The 22,333-nt window shown below is 39.9% G+C and overlaps 1 protein-coding gene across 4 annotated transcripts in view; it reads right to left on the bottom strand.

The window, feature by feature from the left end:
* LOC116739914 (acyl-coenzyme A synthetase ACSM1, mitochondrial-like) overlaps nt 1-22,333 on the bottom strand; it is a 46,255-nt gene that overhangs the window by 6,776 nt on the left and 17,146 nt on the right. For all 4 annotated transcript variants that reach the window (XM_032604813.1, XM_032604812.1, XM_032604811.1 and 1 more), the window contains 6 exons: nt 21,195-21,335; nt 20,260-20,419; nt 18,269-18,348; nt 15,891-16,014; nt 13,574-13,654; nt 12,933-13,034 (listed from right to left, as the gene is read on the bottom strand). In XM_032604813.1, the coding sequence (XP_032460704.1) occupies nt 12,933-13,034; nt 13,574-13,654; nt 15,891-16,014; nt 18,269-18,348; nt 20,260-20,419; nt 21,195-21,335 (688 nt within the window). The remainder of the gene's footprint in view (nt 1-12,932; nt 13,035-13,573; nt 13,655-15,890; nt 16,015-18,268; nt 18,349-20,259; nt 20,420-21,194; nt 21,336-22,333) is intronic.

Below are 22,333 nucleotides of genomic sequence, written 5' to 3'. Positions count from 1 at the left end.
CCATAACTAAAGAGAGAAAATCCACACGCCACAACTAGAAAGAAGCCCGCACACTGCAACAAAAGATCCCACATGCCACAACAATGATCCTGTGTATTGCACTAAGACCCTACACAGCCAAAAGTAAAAAATAAATAAATAAATAAAATAAATATTAAAAAAAAATCATACCTCATTCAAAGGAATGAAATTAATTGACAGAAATCATCCCTGAGGAAGCCCAGGCATAAGACTTACTAGACAAACAGTTTAAATCAAGCTTGTTAAATGTGGTCACAGAGGTAAAGGAAGAAATGGACAAAGCACTACAAGAAGTCAGAAAAGTGACATGTGGACAAAATGAGAATATCAACAAAGAGATGGAAATTATGGAAAGGCACCAAACAGACGTTCTAGAAAAGGGCAATAACTAAAGCAAAAAAATCACTGAAGTGTTTGGCAGCAGTTTAAAACAGGAATAAGAAAGAATCAGAGAGTTGAAGGCAGAACAATAGAAGTTATTGGGTCTGAGGAGCAAACAGGAAAAAAATTGAAGAAAAGCAAACAGAGCCTAATGGACTTGCATGACACCATCGAGCAGACAAACGTGCATTATGAGAGAAGGAAATGAGACAGAGGAAGGGACAGGAATAGTATTTGAAGATATAAGGGGCAAAATCTTCTCAAATGTAATGAAACACATGAATTTACAAATACAAGAAGTTCAAAGAAATCCAATAAGATAATCCCAAGAGACCCACACCAGGTACATAAAAATCACAATATTGGAAGCCAAATAGAATCTTGAAAACAGCAAGAGAAGTGACTCATCACATACAAGGATCCTCAGTAAGATTATTAGCTGATTCTCACAGGAAACCTTGAAGGCCAGAAGTGGTGGGATTACATATTTAAAGTGTTGAAAGAAAAAAAACTGTCAATGAAGACTTCTCTATCCTGCCTTTAAAACGCTCCTTAAAAATGAGGGAGAAATTAAGATATTTTCAGATAAAAGCTGAGGGAGTTCACTACCACTAGACATGCCCTAGCAGATATGGTAAAGGGATTCCTACAGGTTAAAATGAAAAGACTCTAGACATGTGTCAAATCCATATGAAGATACCTTTGGAAAAGTTAAGTGTGTGGGCAAATGTAAAAGCCAATATTACTGTAATTTTGATTTGTGACTCCGCTTTTAATTTTCTATAGTTTTTTTTTAATTTATAAGAAAATTCTAAGTCTATATTTTTGGGTACACAGTGTACAAAGATATAATTTATGGAATCAGTATCAGAAAGAGGGGACAAAGCTCTATAGAAGTAGAGTTTCTTGTTTTTGTTTCTTTTACTGCTTACATGTTTTTAATGAGGTAGCATTGGTTTATAACATCATATGTTTCATGCATACATTATGATTTGACTTCTTTATACACTACTGCATGCTCACCACAAAAACTCTAGTTTCCATGTTTTACCATACAATTGACCCTCTTTACCCACTTTGCCCTCCAACCCCCATCCTCTCTGATAACCATTAATATGTTCTCCATATCTATGCATTTGCTTTTGTTTTGTTTGTTTGTTTTTTTAATATTCCACATATGAGTGAAATCACAGGTATTTGTCCTTCTCTGTTTTGTTGATGGTTTCCTTTGTTGTGCAGAAGCTTTTTAGTTTGGTGTAGTCCCATTTGTTTACTTTTGTTTTTGTTGCCCTTACCCGAGGAGACATAGCCAAAGATATATTGCTAAGACCAGTGTCAAAGAGCACACTGTCTATGTTTTCTTCTAGGAGTTTTATGGTTTTAGGTCTTACATTCAAGTTTTTTAATCCATTTTGAGTTAATTTTTGTGTATGACATAAGATAGTGGTCTAGTTTCACTCTTTTGTCTGTGGCTGTCCAGCTTCCCCAACATCATTTATTAAAGAGACTTTCTTTTCTCCATTGTAGATTCTTGGCTCCCTTGTCATAAATTTGTTGCCCATATATGTGTGAGTTTATTTCTGGGCTCTCAAATATTTCCATTGATCTATGTGTCTGTTTTTCTGCCAAATTATTTTGAATAGTATAACTTTGTAGTATGATTTGAAATCAACAATGTGATACCTCCCACTTTGTTCTGTTTTCTCAGTCAGGAATGCTTTGGCTACTTGGGGTCTTTTGTGGTTCCAGACAAATTTAGAATTCTTTGTTCTATTTCTGTGAAAAATGTTATTGCGATTTTGATATGGATTGCAACTGAAGTTGCAGATTACTTTAGGTAAAATGAACATTTTAACAATGTTATTCCTTCCAATGTATGAGTATGCACTAGTTTTCCATTTCTTTGCTTCTTCTTCAATTTCTTTCAACAATGTCTTATAGTTTTTAGTGTACAGGTCTTCCACCTCCTTAGTTAAATTTATTCCTAAGGATTTTATTCTACTTGTTGTGATTGTAAATGGGATTTTTTTCTTAATGTATTCTTCTGCTAGTTCATTGTTATTATATATAAATGCAACAGATTTTTGTATACTGATTTTGTACCCTGCAACTTTCCTCTTTTCATTTATTAGTTGCAATAGTTTTTGGTGGAGTCTTTAGGGTTTTCTACATATAAAATCATGTCATCTGCAAATAAGGTGACAAGTAAAATTTGTCACCTTTCCAATTTGGATGACTTTTATTTCTTTTTCTTGCCTATCTGCTGTGATTAGAACTTCCAATACTATGGTGAATAAGAGGGGCGAGATGCTCATCCTCGTCTTCTTCCTGATTTTAGAGGGATGGCTTTCAGTGTCTCACTGTTGAGTATGGTTTTAGCTGTGGGTTTGTCATAAATGGGCTTTATTATGTTGAGGTATATTCCTTCCATACCCACTTTATTGAGAGTTATTTTTAATCATAAATGGATGTTAAACATTGTCAAATGATTTTTCTGCAACTGTAAAGATAACCATATGATTTTTATTCTTTGTTAATGTCGTGTATCACATTGCTTGATTTGCATATATTGAGCCATCCTTGGATCCCTGTAATAAGTCCCACTCCATCATGGTGTAGAATCCTTTTAATGTATTGTTGTATTAGGTTTGCTAATTTTTTTAAAAAAATTATTTATTTTTGGCTGTGTTGGGTCTTTGTTTCTGTGCGAGGGCTTTCTCTAGTTGCGGCAAGCAGGGGCCACTCTTCATCACAGTGCGTGGTCCTCTCACTGTTGCGGCCTCTCGTTGCAGAGCACAGGCTCCAGACGCGCAGGCTCAGTAGTTGTGGCTCACGAGCCTAGTTGCTCCGCAGCATGTGGGATCCTCCCAGACCAGGGCTCAAACCCGTGTCCCCTGCATTGGCAGGCAGACTCTCAACCACTGCACCACCAGGGAAGCCCAGTTTGCTAATATTTTGTTGATAACTTTTGCATCTATGTTCATCAGAGATACTGGCTTGCAATTTTATTTTTTGTGTGTGTTATCCTTGTCTGGTTTGGTATCAGTCTAATGTTGGCCTTGTAAAATGAGTTAGGAAACAGTCCTTCCTCTTCAATTTTTTGGAATAGTTTGAATATGATAGGTATTAAATCTTCTTTGAATGTTTGGTAGAATTCACCAGTGCAGCCATCTGGCTTTCTGGGAGGTTTTCAATTACTGTTTCAATCTCCTTAATGTTGATCAATCTATCCAGATTTTCTGTTTCTTCATGATTCAATCTTAGAAGGTTGCATGATTCTAAGAATGTTTCCATTTATTCTAGGTTGTCCATTTTTTGTTCATAATATTCTCATAATCTTTTGTATTTCTGTAGTATCCATTGTTATTACGCCTCTTTTGTTTTTTATTTTATCAGTGCCTTCTCTCTTTTTTCCTGTGAGTTGAGCTACAGGTTTGTCAATTTCGTTTATCTTTTCAAAGAATCAGCTCTTTCTTTCATTGATCTTTTCTATTGTCTTTTAAGTCTCTATTGCATTTGTTTCTGCTCTGATTTTTAATATTTCCTTCCTTCTACTGACTTTGGGCTTCACCTGTTCTTTTTCTAGCTCCTTTAAGTGTAAGGTTAAATAGTTTGAGACTTCTTTTGTTTCTTGATGTAGGGCTGTATCACTATAAACTTCCCTCTTAGTACCAGATTTGCTGCAACCCACAGATTTTGGTATGTTATACTTTTATTTTTAGTTGTCTTAAGGTATTTTAAATTTTTTCCTTTAAGTTCTCCATTGACACAGTAGTTGTTCAGTACCATGTTGTTTAGTCTCCACATATCTGTGACTTTTCTAGCTTTCTCCTTGTAGTTGATTTCTAGTTTCGTACCATTATATTCAGAAAAGATGCTTGAAAGGATTTCAGTCTTCTTAAATTTATTGAGACTTATTTTGTGTCCAAACACATGGCCTAACCTTGAGAGTGTTCCATGTGCACTTGAGAAGAATGTGTAGTCTGCTGCTTTTGCATAGAATGTTCTATATACGTCTGTTCAGTCCATTTGGTCTAATGTTTTATTTAAGGCCATTGTTTCCTTGTTGACCTTTTGTCTAAATGATCTATCCATTAACACAAGTGGAGTGTTAAAGTCCCCTACTATTATCATGCTGCCATCAAGTTCTCCCTTTACGTCTGTTAATAATCGCTTTATATACTTCGGTACTCCTAGGTTAGGTGTATACCGTTATTAGTTCCAGGAACCCCTGCAGATACCAAAATTTGAGGATGCTCAAGTCTCTTATAATTTGCATATAATGTACAAACAATTTCCTGTAAAGTTTACATCATCTCTAGATTACTTATAATACCTAATACAATGTAAATGCTATGCAGATAGTTGCCGGCACACAACAAAGTTAGATTTGCTTTTTGCTTCTCTCTGGAATCGTGTTCTGAATTTTTTTTGATCTGCAGGTAGTTGAATCTGTGGATGTAAAATGTGCAGATCTGGAGGGTTGACTGTATATATATTAATAAATATCATATATTCTTGAAGGGTTATCTCCTTTATTATTATGTAATGTTCATCTTTTGCTCTTCTTACCTTTCTTGGCTTGAAGTCTTTTGTCTGTTATGAATATAGCTACACCCACTTGTTTTGGCTGCCCTTTGCTTGCAGTATCATCTCACATCCCTTCACTCAGAGCCTATTTTTTTTTTAGAGCTGAGATGAGTCTCCTGGAGGCAGAATATAGTTGGATCTTGTTTCGTACTTTTGTCTTTTCATTTTGGTAGAAGAGGTCCTTTCAACATTTCTTGTAAGGCAGGTTTGGTGACGATGAACTCCCTCAACTTTTGTTTGTCAGGGAAAACCTTTATTTCTTCTTCATATCTGAAGGATAACTTTGCTGGTTAGAATAGTGTTGGCTGACAGTTTTTATCTTTCGACAATTTGAGTATGTCATTCCACTCTCTCCTGGCCTGTAGAGTTTCTGCTGAGAAATCTGCTGATAGGCTAATGCGGGTACCTTGGCATGACAATGTCTTTTTTTCCCCACTGCCTTTAAAATTCTTTTTTTAATCATTGATTTTGATAGCTTAATATAATGTGTCTTGGAGAAGGTCTGTTTGCATTGAGATAATTAGGTGTTCTGTTAGCTTGTGGAGTCATATATCCAGTTCCTTCTCCTGGTTTGGGGAGTTCTCAGCTATTATTTCTTATTTATTTATATGCTCTCTGATCTCATCTTCTCTTCTCCTTGTGGAATACCAATTATCCTTATATTACGTTTTCTAATGGAGTCTGATGAGTTTCTTCATTTTTTAAAACCTTATTTCTCTCTCCTACCTGAATCATTTCTAGATTTCTATCTTTGAGCTCACTGATTCTCCTTTCCATATGGTCTGCTCTATTTCCAGTGGTTTCTAGTACAGTCTTTATCTCATTTTATTGAGTTCTTCAACTCCAGAATTTGTTTGTTTCTTTTTTCCAATCTCTTTTGTAAAGTATTCCTCTGTTCATCAACTTTTTTCCTGAGCTCATTGAATTGCTTTTCTGAGTTTTCTTGTAGCTCAGTGAGTTTCTCAATGATAGCTATTTTGAATTCTCCATTAGTTAAAGCATGCTCTTCTGTGATTTTCAGTTTGATTTTTGGAGAATTGTCATTTCTTTTTTGGTATACTGCATTGCTATCATTTTTCATGGTGCTTGATGAGATGTTTCTGTGCCAGTGCATTTGAAGTATCCAACACCTTTCTTAATAGATAAAGTTTTGCTTACTTTGTTTCTAACAAACCAGCAATTGGTAACTAGAGGTTTTTCCTTTGTTTTTAAGTAGGTGGCACTACAGCACAAGTTTTTTTTTTTTTAACATGTTTATTGGATATAATTGCTTTACAATGGTGTGTTAGTTTGTGCTTTATAACAAAGTGAATCAGTTATACATATACATATGTTACCATATCTCTTCCCCCTTGCGTCTTCCTCCCTCCCACCCTCCCTATCCCACCCCTCTAGGTGGTCACAAACCACCGAGCTGATCTCCCTGTGCTATGCGGCTGCTTCCCACTAGCTATCTATTTTATGTTTGGTAGTGTATATATGTCCATCCACTCTCTCACTTTGTCACAGCTTACCCTTCCCCCTCCCCATATCCTCAAGTCCATTCTCTAGTAGGTCTGTGTCTTTATTCCCGTCTTACCCCTAGGTTCTTCATGACGTTTTTTTTTTTTCTTAGATTCCATATATATGTGTTAGCATACGGTAATTGTTTTCCTCTTTCTGACTTACTTCACTCGGTATGACAGACTCTAGGTCCATCCACCTCACTACGAATAACTCAATTTCGTTTCTTTTTATGGCTGAGTAATATTCCATTGTATATATGTGCCACATCTTCTTTATCCATTCTTCAGTTGATGAACACTTAGGTTCCTTTCATGTCCAGGTTTTTGGTTTGTCTTTCCAGAGCTGCCTCTTGTGGTATTTGAGAATCTGCATTTTCCATCTTCCATTGTCTCTGTGGTAGGTGTGGCCCCATGCCCTCATAATTGCTTCTTGTGCCCCTGGGGTCACTGGTGCCTTGCTGTTGCTGGTGTCACTTCTGTTGCTGGCATCACCACCAGGAGCACTGGTATGGCGGAAGCTTCTGCTGTGTCTGGAGTTGCCTAGGTTGTAGCCACTGCTGTGACAAAGTGAGAGAGTGGATGGAGGGGTAGAAGCTGGGGTCAGAGGTTGTCACGTTCATGGGCACCACCACCACAAGCAGGGGTCTGGAGTTTCATGTGCGTCTGTGGCTGAAAGGACTGGGGTCATGGGGCTCACTTCTACTGCTGCCCAGTTCTCTGTGGCCATGGGTACTGCTGCAGCTGGAAGCCAGAGTCATGTGTGTCACCTTTGCTGCTGCTACTGGATTCTCTGGGGCTGTGGCTCAGCCATGATAGCCAGGAGGCCAGTATCATGGGCACTGGTTCTGCCTCTTCTATGTGTTCCAACCCATCTACCTTCAGATTACAGATGTGTAGATCTCTCTTGTGTCCTGGTGTGTTGAGCAGAGGAACCGGTGTTGTGTTATGGATGTTTTACTAGTTGTAGATTAAAGGAGAGCGACAAAGGGATTGTCTCACACCACCATAATGCTTAGAAGTACAGCTTTTGTATGTAATTGAAGTTAATTTGGTATCAATACAAATTAGATTGTTATAATTTAGGATGTATATGTAATCCCCATAGCAACCATGAGAAATATACTAAGGAATATAAACTAAAGGAAATTAGAAGAGAAGCAAAATATGTCACTACAAAGTATCAACTAAACAAGAAAGAAGATAGTAGTGGAGGAAATGAGGGACAAAAAAGCATTAAGACGTACAGAAGATGAATAGCAAAATGGCATATGCAAGTCTTTCCTTATCAATAATTACTTTAAATGTAAATGGGTGAAACTCTCCAATCCAGAGGCAGAGATTTGCAGAATAGATGATAAAACATGATCCAACTCTACACTGTCTATAAGAGACTCATTTCAGATTCAAAGACACAAGTAGGTTGAAAAGATGGAAAAAGACATTCCCTACAAATAGGAGACAAAAGGGTGGCTATCTAATAATATCAGACAAAATAAACTTGAAGTTGAATACTGGCACAAGTGACAATAAATGGACATTATATATTGAAAAAAAGATTAATTCACTGAGACTATCTAACATTCAGAAACATATATGCACCTAACAGCATAGTGCCAAAATATATGATGCAAACATAGACAGAATTAAAGGGAGAAATCAAAACTCCAAATTATATAAAATAAACATTGATGGAATTGAAGGGAGAAATATACAGTTCTACAATAACACTTGGAGAGTTCAATATATTACTTTCAATAATGGATAGAACAACCAGAAAGAAGGTCAGTAATGAAGTGGAGGACTTGACTAACACTACACACCAATTGGATCTGACCGATATATAAAATACCCTGCCTAAGAACAACAGAACACACATTTTTCTCAAATGTACGTGGAACATTCTACAGGATGGGTCACATAATATGCCACAAAACAAAGATTAGTACATTCTAGAAGATTGAAATCATACAAGGTATCTTATCTGATCACACAGAATGAAATTAAAAATTAACAACAAAAAGAAAAGTGAGAAATTCACAAATATGTAGAAAATTAAGCAATACAGTCTTAAACAACCAATAAGTCAAAAATGAAATCACAGGGGAAATTACATGGAGATAAATAACAACCAAACTACAACATACCAAAGCTTGTGATTGTAACAAAAGCGGTGTTGCTTAGGAATTTTAAATACCTACATTAGGAAAAAAAAAAAATCTAATGTCAATAATTTAACACCTTAAGTAACAAGAAAGAGGAGAGCAACTAAATCCAAAGCTAGCAAAAGAAGGAAATAAGTTTGATTTAAGAATAATAAAATAGAGAATAGGAAAACAATAGAGAGAACAAAATAAAGCCAAAAGTTGTTCTTTGATAAGATCAAAAATTGACAAATTTTTAGCTATATTAAGAAAAAAAGAGATGATTCAAATTATGAAAATAAGAAATGCAAGAGGAGATACTACTAGCAATTTTACATTCCAAAAAAGAAAAGTTTATAAGAGAACACTATGAACAATTATTACCAAAAAGACTGGATAATCTAGATGAAAGAGGCAAATTTCTAGAAACACATAATCTACCAAAAATGAATCATGAGGAAATAAAAAATCTGAATAGACCTATAACTAGTAAGGAGATTGAATCAGTAATCAATCCCTCCCCACCCTGAAAAGAAAGCCCCAGACCTGATGGCTTCATTGGTGAAAACTCCGAACATTTAAAGAAAAATTAATACCAATTATTCTCAAGCTCTTCCAAAAAAATTGAAGGGGAGGGACCTCAATCTATGAGGTCAGCATTACTCTGACACCAAATTGAGACAAACATACTACAAGAAAGAACACTACAGACCCTTACGAATAACTGGGGGCAAAATTCTCAGCAAAATGCTAGCAAACAGAATTCAGCAACATATTAAAAGGATTATATACCATGTTCAAGTGGGATTTATTCCTGGTTCAACATATGAAAATCAATCAATATAATGAACCATACTAATAGAATAACAGTGGGGGCTGGGGGACCCCATATCTATTCAATTGATGCAGAGAAAGCATTTAACAAAATTCAGTACCCTTTCATGATAAAAACACTCAGTTTATTTAATAAACTAGGAATAGAAGGAAACAGCCTCAACATGACAAAGGCCATATATTTAAAAAAAAAAAGCATAGCTAACATCATTCTCACTGGACTGAAAGATTTTCTCTTAAGATCAGGAACAAGACAGGAGAGCCTGATCTCACCTTTTCTACTAAACGAAGTATTGGAAGTTTACCCAGGTCAATTAGGCAAGAAAAAGAAATGAGGCACCAAAATGAAACAGAATTAAAACTAGATCTGTTCACAGATAACATGATCTTACGTGTACAAAACCCTAAAAAACTTTCTCTCACACACACAAATTGTTAGAGCTAATAAAGGAATTCAGCAAAGTTATAGGAAAGAAAATCAATGCACAAACTTAAGGTGCAGTTCTATACTTTAACAATTAACAATCCAAAAGAAAACTGAAAAAACATCAATAAGAATACAATACTAAGGATAAATTTAGTATAGCAGGTGAAAGACTTGTACACTGAAGGTTAAAAATCACTGCTGAAAAAGAGAAAGAAGACATAAATAAATGGAAAAGCATCCCGTATTCATTGATTTGAGACAATATTAAGGTGACAATGCTGCCCAACATTATCTACAGATTCAATGCAATGTCTATCAAAATTTCAGTGGTGTTTCTTGCAGACATAGAAAAACCCATCCTAAAATTCACATAAAATCTCAAGGGATCCCAAAATGCAAACACAACCTTTAGAAAGGAGAAAAAAGTTGGAGGACTTACACTCCTGATTTCAGAAACTTACTTCAAAGCTATAGCAATCAAAACAATGTGATACATTCATAAAAAGAGACATACAGACCACTGTAAGAGCATAGAGAACCCAAAAAGTAACCCTCACATATACTGTCAATTGATTTTAGGCAAGGGTGCCAAGACCATTCAGTGGGAAAGACAGTCTTTTTAACAAATGGTGCTCGGAAACGTGGCTGACCAATGCAAAAGAATGAAGTTACCTTATATCATACACAAAAATTAATTCAAAATAGATCAAAAACTTAAATGTAAGAGCTAAGCTTATGAAACTCTTGGAAGAAAACACAGAGGAAAATCTTGCCTTGGATTTCACAATGATTTCTTGAATATGATATCAAAAGCACAGGAAACAAAAGAAAAATATTGAATACATAAAATGTTCTTCACCAAATTTAAAAACTCTGTATGTCATAGGATACTATTAAGAAAGTGAAAAGACAACCCACTGAATGGGAGAAAATATTTGCAAAGCATATAATTTGCATATCTGATAAGGTATTGATATCCAGCCTACATAAAGAACTCTTACAACTTAGAAACAACAACAACAGAAAAAATGAACAAACCAATTAAAAATGGGCAAAGAACTTGAATAGACAATTCTCCGAAGATATACAAATGGCCAATAAGAACATGAAAAGATGCTAGTCACTAGAGAAATGTCAATCAAAACCGCAATGAGTTACCACTTCAAACCCATTAGAATGGCCATTATTAAAAATAAACTGAAAATAGCAAGTGAGTGTAAGGATATGAGGAAATGAAAAGCCTTGTGCATGTGGAAAACATGTATGGCAATTCCTCACAAAGTTAAAGAGAATTACCATATGATCTAGCAATTCCATTTCTGGGTATATAACCAAAAGAAGGGAAAGCAGGGACCCAAACAGTTACTTGCACAATCAGTGTTCATAGCAGCATTATTCACAAAGGCCAAAAGGTGGAAACAACCCAAATGTCCATCAAAACTTGGTATATACATGCAATGGAATATTATTCAGTCTCAAAAGATGACAGTTTGCTAAAACATGGATGAACCTTGAAAACATGGTGCTAAGTGAAATAAGCCAGACACAAAAGGGCAAATGTTGTATGATTCCACTTATATGAGGTAATGAAAATAGGCAAGTTCTTAAAGACAAAAAGTACCATTAGAGGTTACCAGATGCGGGGAGATGGCGACTAGGCAGCTATTGTTTAATGGGAACAGAATTGCTTCTGGGGATGGAGGAAATTGTCTGCAGACGCATGGTGGTGACGGTTGTGCAATTGTAAATTTTACTCAGTGCTACTGAACGGTATGCTCAGGAATGGTGAAAAGGGTAAATTTTATATCACATGTATATATAAACCTACAACAGAGTATAAGGAAACCTGCTGTAACTCTTCATCAGACAAACCCTAATTAGCAGGGATTTAGGTCATGCCTCAATAAAAAGAAAATAAAAGAACAGAATAAAAGCCAACGAATCTCAATGGAAGAGTGACATGTCTCATTGCCATGAGAACGTGTGAAATGAAAGAAATCAGTGTGGCCATATGTGAAGACATCTTTGCAAAATAAAATATGTACAATTTTTTTTAAGTCATGGCTTTGTACCACGCCAGTTCAATTTAACCAAAATCTCTGTGGTTGGATCCAAGTATTTAAAAAAAAAGAACCCTTCAAATGATTCTAACGTGCAGGCAGTATTAAGAACTGCTGGTCTAGATACCTGTTACTCTGTGTTCATTTTCCCTTTTATCCAACCTTTACACTGTGCTACTGAGAATTAAGGCTAAGGCTTGCATGATTGCTTCTGGACAATAGTACCACAGAGGGACAGGGCCCCACCCACCCACCCAAGGCCACAGTGTGAGCACAACAGTGACACCAGTGGCTGTGACTTTGTAGAAAGGAGATGGAGGCTGAGATCAATTTCAGGGTCTGTCTACCCTTCTACAGTCCATCTTGGAAGCTGAGGATTTCCTCTTAGTGGCCACTGCTAGCTAGGGTTTGTCTGATGAAGAGTTACAGCAGGTTTCCTTATACTCTATTGTAGGTTTCTGTAGTCCCTGGATTTCTCATTTAGAGTTTGGGGTCCAAAACACACCACTTTGAATCCTAGGCCTGCCATTTATTTGACATGGGAAAGACACGTTAAGCTTCCAATCTGCAGCTTCTTCCTCTTTAAAGTGGGGATAATAGCGCCCCTGGAGGCTCAGCGAGTATAATAGATTTGTTTGCACCCTGTTGGTAAGTGTGGTGGTATGACGTGAACCCAGTCAAAGCCAGCATTCTTAACCACAGACATCACTGGACCCCAAGTCTGGTGGTTCTGAAGCCAGGCTGTTTTCTACCCCAACAGTCCGCCCATAAGTGCCAGATGGGTTATGACAGAAAGGGATGTGGGAACACACTATGAGCTTTGAGATTAATTAGAACAGGTTTCATTGACTTGGAGTGAATAAAGGAAGAAGGAAGAAGTCTCAAGATGCAGAGTTGAGTCCAGTCCCTTTTCACCTACACAGCTCCCTGCAAGGATTCTTGGGCCGTGTGGGGGCAGATGGTGTGTCCTTACCTCGTAGCCCATGAAGACGCCTATGGGCCTGGTGGGCTTGATCCTGACGCCAATGTTTCCTTCAGTGTTGGGCGGCAGGATGTTGCCCTTGTCATCAATGATCTGGAGCAAGAGACCTGTGAATCCCACCCTGCAGGGATCCCCAACACTCCTGCCCCACCCAAACACTGCCTGGCTCATTCATGTGACACAGTGGGGGTTATTGGGGGAGGAGGTTGTGGTAGAGGAGCCCTGTCAGAAAATAGAATAAAACTGTCAAAGTCTTTGAAATCAGCAAATGGTAAAACCCAAGTCATGGGTCCATTTGTTTCATGCATATATAGACATCACAAATGTGTCTTCAAGCGAGAAGAACACGGATCAGGAAAAACTAAAGGCACCCGCAGTGGAGAGAGCCACCTGTGCTACTGCAAGTACTCTTTCCCAGGCTCGGTGCATGAGGCCTCTGGCTGTCCTGGCAAGCTGCACTCACGCCCAGGACATTGCAGTTCTCAACTGAAAACTCCCCAGGAAACTGGAGGAAAAGTAGGCGGAGATGAGGAAGGGCAGCCGGGAGGCATGACCTGTTCTGTCACCTCGTGTCACACAATGGTCCAACCCTAGCCGAGCACTAATGTCTACCAATGTCTTTACCACCAGACCTGAATGTCGTAGGGTGGGATGGCCTTCCCCAAGGAACCCGGCTTGATCTTCATGCCCCGGAGAGTGCCACAAGTTGTTCCCTGTTCGCAAAGAAGAGAACTGGGGTTGGCCAAGAGTCCAGGCTAATCACAAAGCAGCAAGAATCAAACACAGCAACCTTGCTTACAGATGTCATTTGATGCTGTGCAAAGAGCCCTCATGGGGAAGCTAGAAGGCATCGACCCCACTCTAGTCAGCAGACATTCACTGCACCTGACATGGGCTGGACCTGAGCCTGGTGCTGGGACTACAGAGTCCAGTGGGAGAGGCTATGAAGAAGCAGAGGAGTGAGCCCAGGGCCGTGGGCATGTAACGTAGGGTGCGGAGTGCCCACTGTGTGCCAGACATGTGTCCCTTTGCCGGGGAGGGCCGTGAGTGTATGTAACGACCGTTTACTTGTAGCTGCCTCGACTGCTTCTCAGAGCTGTGCTGAGGTTATTCAGATTGTTCACGTTCCCCTACCCCCACGTCTTCCTGATGAACCTTATTCCTTCTTCATGGTTCTCGAAATTATCACTTTCCTAAGGTTAAGCGCTTTACACACAGAGAGACCAAGGTTTGAATCCTGACTCCACCACTCACTAGCTGTGTACCAAGTAATCCCCCTTGATTTCCTCCTCTGTCAAAGGGGGGTAATTATAACATTATCGCTTAGAGTGCTTGTGAGTGTGTGCCAGGCACACACCAAGTATTCAGTAAACAACTACTACTAGCTATCATTCAGGCCCTAATAAAAGGAAGTTGGGAGATTCTCTTTCTGTGGTATTTTTCCCCACACTTCTATTGTTGCTTGTCTGTTTCCCTCAGTAGATAATGAGCAGTAGAGACTGTAGACAGTAGAGACTGTAGACAGTAGAGACTGTCCCATCCATCTCTGCACCCCCAGCATCTAAACACAATACCTACCTAAAAACAACAGTGACAACCATAGCTGCAATAGGGGTTACACACTGCAAACAGAGCTTTGTATACTTTCTTTCATTTACCTTATCATAACCTTGCAAGACTGGCATATTTCCATTTTGGAGATGCGGAAGCTAGACTCTGCAAGATTCAGTGATATGCCTACAGTCTCGAAGCCTATAACTGGCAAGGCTGAGATGTGAACTGGGGTCAGAGCTCCTGAGAAAGGAAGTACTTTCCCCTCTGCAATGTCACTGCTTACACTACAGGCACGTGGAAAATGTCACAGAAATGAGTGGATAGGTGTGAAAATGTTTGGAGAAATAAAGCACCATCCGGGTATCGGGGAGTATTCTGTTGTTATGAATAGTTGATGTAAAAGGACTAGTGTCATGGGTGTAGCGCATAGTTATAACCTCACCCTCCCTGTCTGAATGCAAACTGAACCAGCAAGGACAGACCTAGACTCTTAACATTTCTCAATCCCGGAAGCAGACCCAGTAACTGATTATTTATATGCAAAGTAATGTCAGAGAAGTATGTCAGTTGGGACTAAAACAGCTATTTTGCTACAGGCCCTGAGATGACAGTCATACATCTGTCAGCTAAAGGGATGATAGTGAAGTAGGGGAAAGTGGCTCTGTCCAGCATCAGAAATGCATTGAAAATGTGTTAGAAGTGAGATACCTGCCCATACTATCATGGATAAAGTCTTTGAGATTCAAAACATGCATGATTCTTTGAATGCCCTGCCCACCTGACTGGTCAGTGGTCCTCTTTGGGATCACACTGTGTGTGTGTGTGTGTGTGTGTGTGTGTGTGTGTCTGTGTGTGTGTGTGTCTGTGTGTGTGTGTCTGTGTGTGTGTGTGGCGTGTATATAGAAGATCTCCCCTCCTGCTAGTGTCTCACCATCAAAGCTGTATGCTCTCCTCATAAACACCCAGAAATGAACTAGTGAACTTCCGGGGCTAGCTCCGGCCTGCTCCTGTGGTTGCTGCCTAGGAAGGGACAGTGAAGTGGACAGGACTTGCAGTGCTGGCTTCCATGTCTCTGGAGAGCGCCTTCTATGCCAGTGCCCCTCCTGGCCTCCCTTAATTATAACTAATTATCACAGGTACAGTGGCACCATGTCCTTAGACCCCTTTCTAGGTTTTTGTCCAATAGTTTTCAGCACATTGGTCTTTTGACAAGTTGATGAGCTGCAACTGTCTTTTCTGCAAATTTATTTGGACAAATAAGCCTAGAGCTCTGGAGCCTCCCGTTGGCTTTGAGCAATGCTGTGTGCTCTGCACACACTCATAGCAGGATTCAGCTCATCTGCGGGCTCAGTGGACGAGCACATCCTGACTGGCCCAGAGGGACCATTCACCTACCGTTTCTGACTGTCCGTAGGCCTGGTAGAGCAGAACGCCTGTCTGTCTTCTCCACAGTTCTTGCTCCTCGGGCAGCAGGGCCTCCCCACCAGTACAGCAGTGCTCCAGGGTGGGGAACCTGAGGCTGAGGGAAAGGCAAGGTGTCAACAGAGCCTCCGCAGACTGGGCTTGGGCGCTCTGCCCCAGGCCCAGGGAGAGCTCAGAGCATTGTCATCTGGATCATTCATCCTTCTGCTTCTTCGCTTTCTTACTTGCCTTCTGGGCATTTTACTGGTGGTCAAGTCCAAGTGGAAGTCATTTCCTGTTGGTACCTGTTAACTCATCTGGCAGGGGTAGGTGGTGGTGGTGGTGAGGCTAATGGGTTAAATCAGGGAGATCAGGATTGAATATGGATGTTGATGTAATAAGAGGGAGAAAAGTGTGCTTGGAACACATTCTAAGTATTCTATGTGGCTAAGAGGGTTATTTTTATAAACCATAAGGGCTGAGGGATAAGACCCCAAGGATATGCTAGGATGGTAACAGAACTGTACCGCCTTCTGGGAAGAGTGGGCTTATGTGAACTGAAGGCCTTTTGTGTTTCTGGCTGGAGAACGCAAATTAGGGGTTGGAAATGAATTGCTCGGGACATCAAGGAAGACCGGGGTTCATGTAAGTGAAGAGAAGAAGGATCACAGGTAACAGCCCTGAGAGCAGGAATTTGGGAGAGAACAGAAAAGTCTGCTGTGAATATTTGCAGTAGTTTGCTAGGTACGTTGTGTGATGTAAATCCTCTCATCTATTTTCCCCATGAAGATTTCCATAAATAATACAAAAACCATCACAAAATAATGATGGATTCCCTGAAGGAAATGGGTAGAAGTGATTGGGGTCTTAGTACCACTTGGCATGGGGCTGAGCTGAGCCAGCTCGTAGGGATGAGGGAGGTGGCAGAATCCCTCGTCACCCTCTCCTCATATATACAGAGCCTGTAGTGATGGACAGCAGGGCTGGCTTCATTGAGGGTATGTTCCTCATTCTTCTTGAGCTTTATCCAAAGTACATAAAATGGGCAGAGTCTCCAATAGAGTCAATATTCATGTCCCGGTTGAATTTGTATGGGGTTTGTTCACCATCTCAAGAACGTTGCAACAAGTAGCTATAATATGAGCTTAGAAATACAGCTGGAAACATAATTCTGTCAGATTGAGGGTTCATGAATAAAATCAAGCTGTATTTCAGTTATCTTTGTAAATTGAACTCCTTGATATTTTAAGTCTTTTATGTCTAAAACATGTTAGCTCTGATTCTGAAGTAGCCATATCAATTTCAGAAACGCTGAAAGATACATAAACAACCATAAGGTTCAAAGAGCAGATTTCAGGTGAGCTAAAAATTAATCCACAAACATGGGGAAATGCAAAAATAAAATTACAATGTGATACTACATACCCATCAGATTGGCAAAAATTAAAACTTGAAAAAAAACAAATATTGCCAGAGATGTGGAACAATGGGAATTCTCCTACCCTGCTAGGGTGAGCATACCATGGTTCAAAATTTTGGAAAATAAGGTAGTAGGGTGCAATGACAGTGTGACCTAGCAATTCCTCTCCCAGAGAAGATCTACAGCAATGTGTGTTTACGTGTTTATGTACATGTTCAAAAATTCAATGCAGCATTAATCATCAATAGTCCCAAACTGAAAACTACCCAGATGCCCAATAATAGAACTGATTAAAAATGTGCTACTTTCATAAAATGTAATGTTATACAGCAATGAAAATTAACTCCAGCATTATTTAACAACACGGACACCTCTTAGAAACATAATGTTGAAAAAAGAAGCCAGATATTACGGAATAATGTACGATTACATGAAACTCAAAAGCAAGTAAAGTAGAATAATTTGTTTAGGGATATTTCCTGTGTAAACTATGAGGGAAAATAAGGAAATGAACACCATAAAAGCCAAGATAGTGGATTCCTTTAGTGGAAATGGAGAGGCATGAGGAGGTCTCTGGGGACACTGGCCATGTTCTATTTTTGGGCCTTCGGTGAGCAGTTACATAGCTGTTTTATTTTCAACAATTCATTAATCTGTAAATGTATATCTTATATAGTTTTCTGTATGTTTACTTGACAACAAAAATATTTATATAAAAAAACCCCACAATGTTGCAAGGCTCACTGAGTGTTTCATTTGGTTCCCTGAATCCTGTTGAAAGAACCAATTAGACTAGCTGTTAAATATCACCACCAACATTTACCCCCCCCCCACCCACACACACAGTATCCTCAAAGCACCATAGCTAAAATCAGTCAGACCACAGTGCATCAGATTACTTAAAATCCTACCCGAAGATTCCCATTACCAACCGCAGCCACATCGACCATACCTGGCGGAACTCTGCTGCAGAATCATTCGAAATACAGAGGGCGCAGCAAAGCATTGGGTAATAGGGTATTTGAATAAAGTCTAGAAAGTTAGGAGAGAAAAAATTTTATTTTTGCAATTAAGATTTACAACATAGATTTGTTATTAGCATTTTAATTCTGCCCTCTCCTCTAGGACAGCCCATTTATTCATCTGCTAATTCTTTCAGTATACCTAAATTGAGCATGAATTCCATACATGGCGTGTGTCAGGTACTATCGGAGCAACACAAGAAAGTCTAAGTTCAGGGGATGGGTAGGGAGGGAATGAAGGGAAAGTTTTGTTTTGTGAATTTGAATGGTAAATTTTTAATTTAACATTTTTCGTTTTAGTCACTATCTCCCATCTTCAATAGGAGAGACTGAAACCAAGTAATTTTAAAAGTTTATTTTTAAAAATTCACAAAAGTAATAATTGTAAAGTAAATTAAACAACTGAACTTTCAAATGCAGGGTGTGGGGTAAATTTGTAGACTCAGTTCTTTGAAATAATTCCAGCTTAAAATACACTGAGACTGTGGGGACACCCCTTGTAGGGGAAGGAGAATTAGACCTGGTGGGGGAAGGAGAGAGGTGGTTCATTGTGGTTCATGCAGTTCTATGCCTCAGAGACTGGCAGGATGCAGGCAGAAAATAATGACGGAGAGGCAGATGTTGACATAGGGGCAGGGAATGAGAAGTGGGAGGTACAGTTTCAGGTGCTGGAGGGATGAGCAGATGAACTTAACCAACCAGCAGAAAAACAGGCAGAAACTAGCCTGGAGAGAGAAGACTGGACAGTTTTGAGAGCCACCTGAGTGGATGTACCTGCTGGAGAAATGGAAGTAAAGGAAGCTGCTTAGAGGGGAGGGAAAGTTGAGGGCAGAACCTTGGATGACTCCGGTGTTCATGGATGAGCTGGGGGAACAGGCGGTAGCTGTAGCAAGTGGAGAATGTTCTGTGGAGCAGTCTGACCTTAAGGGAGGAGAGACGGGGCTGGTCCGAGGTGTACCAGGGTGAAGGGCAGGTGTTCTTAGGATGAGGAACTTTGAATATGTTTATGGACTGAGGGAGTAGAGTCAATGAAAAGTGAGAGATTGCAAATACAGGAGAAAAGGTTTAATGAGTTAAAGATTAATAGAGAGGGGCTCCCAACACAAGGGCAGGGAAAAGAACAGGATCGGCAGCAGGTGTCGGGAGGGAGCTGGACGTTGAGAGGTGAAGGGGCAGGTCTGCCTCTGAGACAGGAAGCCGGGGAGTGAGCGGAGACACAAAGACAAGTTTTAAGTGAAGAGAAATACGTTGAAGGAGTTCACGCAGGTGACCTCGGTTATTATCATGGTGTATGCATAACAGCAACTGTTACCACTTACTGAGTGTTCTCTCTGGGCTCGTCTCAGGGCTAGCACTTTACACACCTTTCCTATGTCATCTCATTAAGATTCCCAACAATTTTGTGGAATAGTAACCATTAAGACTCTCATTTTACAGATAAGGAAACTGAAGCTCAGAGGGCTAAGTAGACCACTAATAAAGGTCAATCATGGGACACGAAACTAGGTCTGTCATATTCCAGCCTTTGCTTCTAAATGTCATTCAATTGAGTAGCCACACAAATACAACATCCACACACCAGCACCTGGCCCTGGTAGAGCCAGGATCCAGGATCCAGGAGACCTGAGTTGTTCTGTTTGCTTTCACTTCTCAAAACGTATATTCTGGTTCCCAGGTCCATAGGTCCAGGGAGAGGTTTGGAATATGTGTTTTCTTCAGTTACCTCTTGATGTAATTCTGATACGATGACTGATTCAGTGCTTCACACTTTGAGAAACCCAGAGCCGGGGTTATATTATGCTAAGCGTTATACTAAGAGGCTTCTTTGCTAATAATGTATTTTCTCAGTTGGATCCAGTTTTTGAACTCAAAATGAGTTTTTTCCGGGAGTTTGTTGATATCGAAAGGTTCGTCTTTTTACCTGTACAATGACCTTGGGGTCAAACTGGGGCAGATGATGGACAAAGACTGTAGACCCTGCTGTCCATGGTTCAAGCAGGGACCCTCCAAAAGCCAGAATCCAGCCTGTGTCTGACAGGCACCAGAGGACATCAGATGTCTTCAGCTGCAGTAATTTCCTGCTAACTCCAAAATACAGTTAGCCTCAGATACCATTCTGACTACTATACTATCCTTCCGTTCTCCCCACCCGCATTCCTCCAGGATTTTGCTACTCAGTTGTTATCATTAGCACAGATACCAACTATCTACAAAAAGCCTTCTCTGTCCCCCTGGTCTGGTTAATAAGGTACAAAGTATATAGAATGTGGTCTGGTTTGAATATTACTAGTTGGGGGATGGAGAGAAGGGAGAAGAGTTTGGTTTAAAACTGATTAAATGGTTAACCCAGCTTCAGCCTCTATGTTTGTTCCAGGTTAGGGCAGTGGCTTGGAGTGGCTTAGTTCCAGGTATTATTTTTCCCTAACAGTTCACGACTGGGAAACTCTATGCCGGATTTGTCCACAATTAAGGAGAGGAGAGGACCTGTCACGTAAGGTCACATTGCTAGAGTATTTTATCTTTCCCCACCAAACCCTGGAACTACTGACAGGGACACATGGGCTTATCATTTGTGTGGTTTGCAGAATGCCTGCTTTTTCCACGCACATCTCCTCCATTCCTCCTGTGAAGGTGCTCAGGCAGGACCCAAATGTGCCTCCTTTGTCATTCAGATGCCTCTGTCAGTCTATACTTCTCACACCCTTAGGGGTCTGAACCAAAGAGAGCAGAAAGCATAAACAGCACGGGGTCAATTCCACCAGGAGTTCTTTGCCCAGCACATACACGTACAAATATACATACACACTTCACCCCAGATCCGTGGCCCAGCTTCTAAGCTGGTGCCCTCTCTCCTACCATGAAGGGAAGATGGATCGCAAAGCAAGTCCATGGCTGTGCTTTGCCATCTTGGGGAAGCCTGTGGTCCCACTGGTGAAGAAGATGGCCATTGGGTCCAGGGTCTTTGACTTAATACAGGTGTGAACTGGGGATTCTGATCTGCAAAGGGATTCAATACAAAAGGACAGAAGTCATGTTTCCTGTTTTTCCATCCTCTGGGGAAGCAAAAGAAGCAATGTGAGTCTTGGAGTCAGAAAACTGGGGTTTGCAACTCCCAGTATTAGGCACCAAACAAAGTTTATGGGTGACTTGGATAGGTGGACTGACATTTCTTCATTTTAAAAAGTGGGGAAAATATGATGGATTACTTTATATTTTAATAAACATTGAAATAGTATTTCCAATGATTCCAGACAATGCTCTAAATGATCTACAAATAAGAACTCATTCAATCTTCAGAGCAACCCTAAGAGGCAAGTACTGCTTTTATGCCCATTTTGTAGATGAGGGAACTGAGGCTCAGAGAGGTTAGGTAACTTACCTGAAGACATATAGCCAGCAAGTTGCGGAGCCAGGATTCAAACTCAGACAGTGTGATCCATATACTATGCTTTTAGTCACGCCGCTAACCTTGTATTTTACACAGACTAGCTTCACGGGAATTCAACCTCATAAATTTGGTGTTGAAGGATGGGAAAGAGAAAGCTAGGGAGAATGACAGTGTAAGGAACATATATATGTACATCTGCTCTAGCATGAGCTAGAGGTGGAAGGTAGAATCCGTAGCTCCCTCCATCTGCCTCGGTTCTTGGGGAGCTTCTCCTTGGCTGAGAGTCTCTTTCTTGGGTCTATTACAATTGTAAATGCAAGCTTCCTATAGTACTCAGACAGGGAGGCTGCAAGTAACCCCAGTGCTGGAGGGAGCCCTGGCTCTTGTGGAGAAATGATACCATACTGAGTCTGAGCAATTGCGACGAGTTTTAACGAGTATTCTTTGTTTAAGCTATTTTAATCTAATTCTCTGACTTTAGAATCTAGCATAAGGTGTGATTTCACTGTAATATTTGCCCTTGGGGGTTGAAGCAAAGAGCTTTAAAAACTGTGGAAGTACTTCAAGAAAACAAATCCAGCATGGTTTGTGTGTGATATGAAAAATG

This window comes from Phocoena sinus, chromosome 15 (assembly GCF_008692025.1).
Source record: "Phocoena sinus isolate mPhoSin1 chromosome 15, mPhoSin1.pri, whole genome shotgun sequence".
Taxonomy (NCBI): Eukaryota; Metazoa; Chordata; class Mammalia; order Artiodactyla; family Phocoenidae; genus Phocoena; species Phocoena sinus.
Note: the sequence above shows the minus strand (reverse complement) of the source record. Positions and strands in the feature narration are given on the sequence as shown.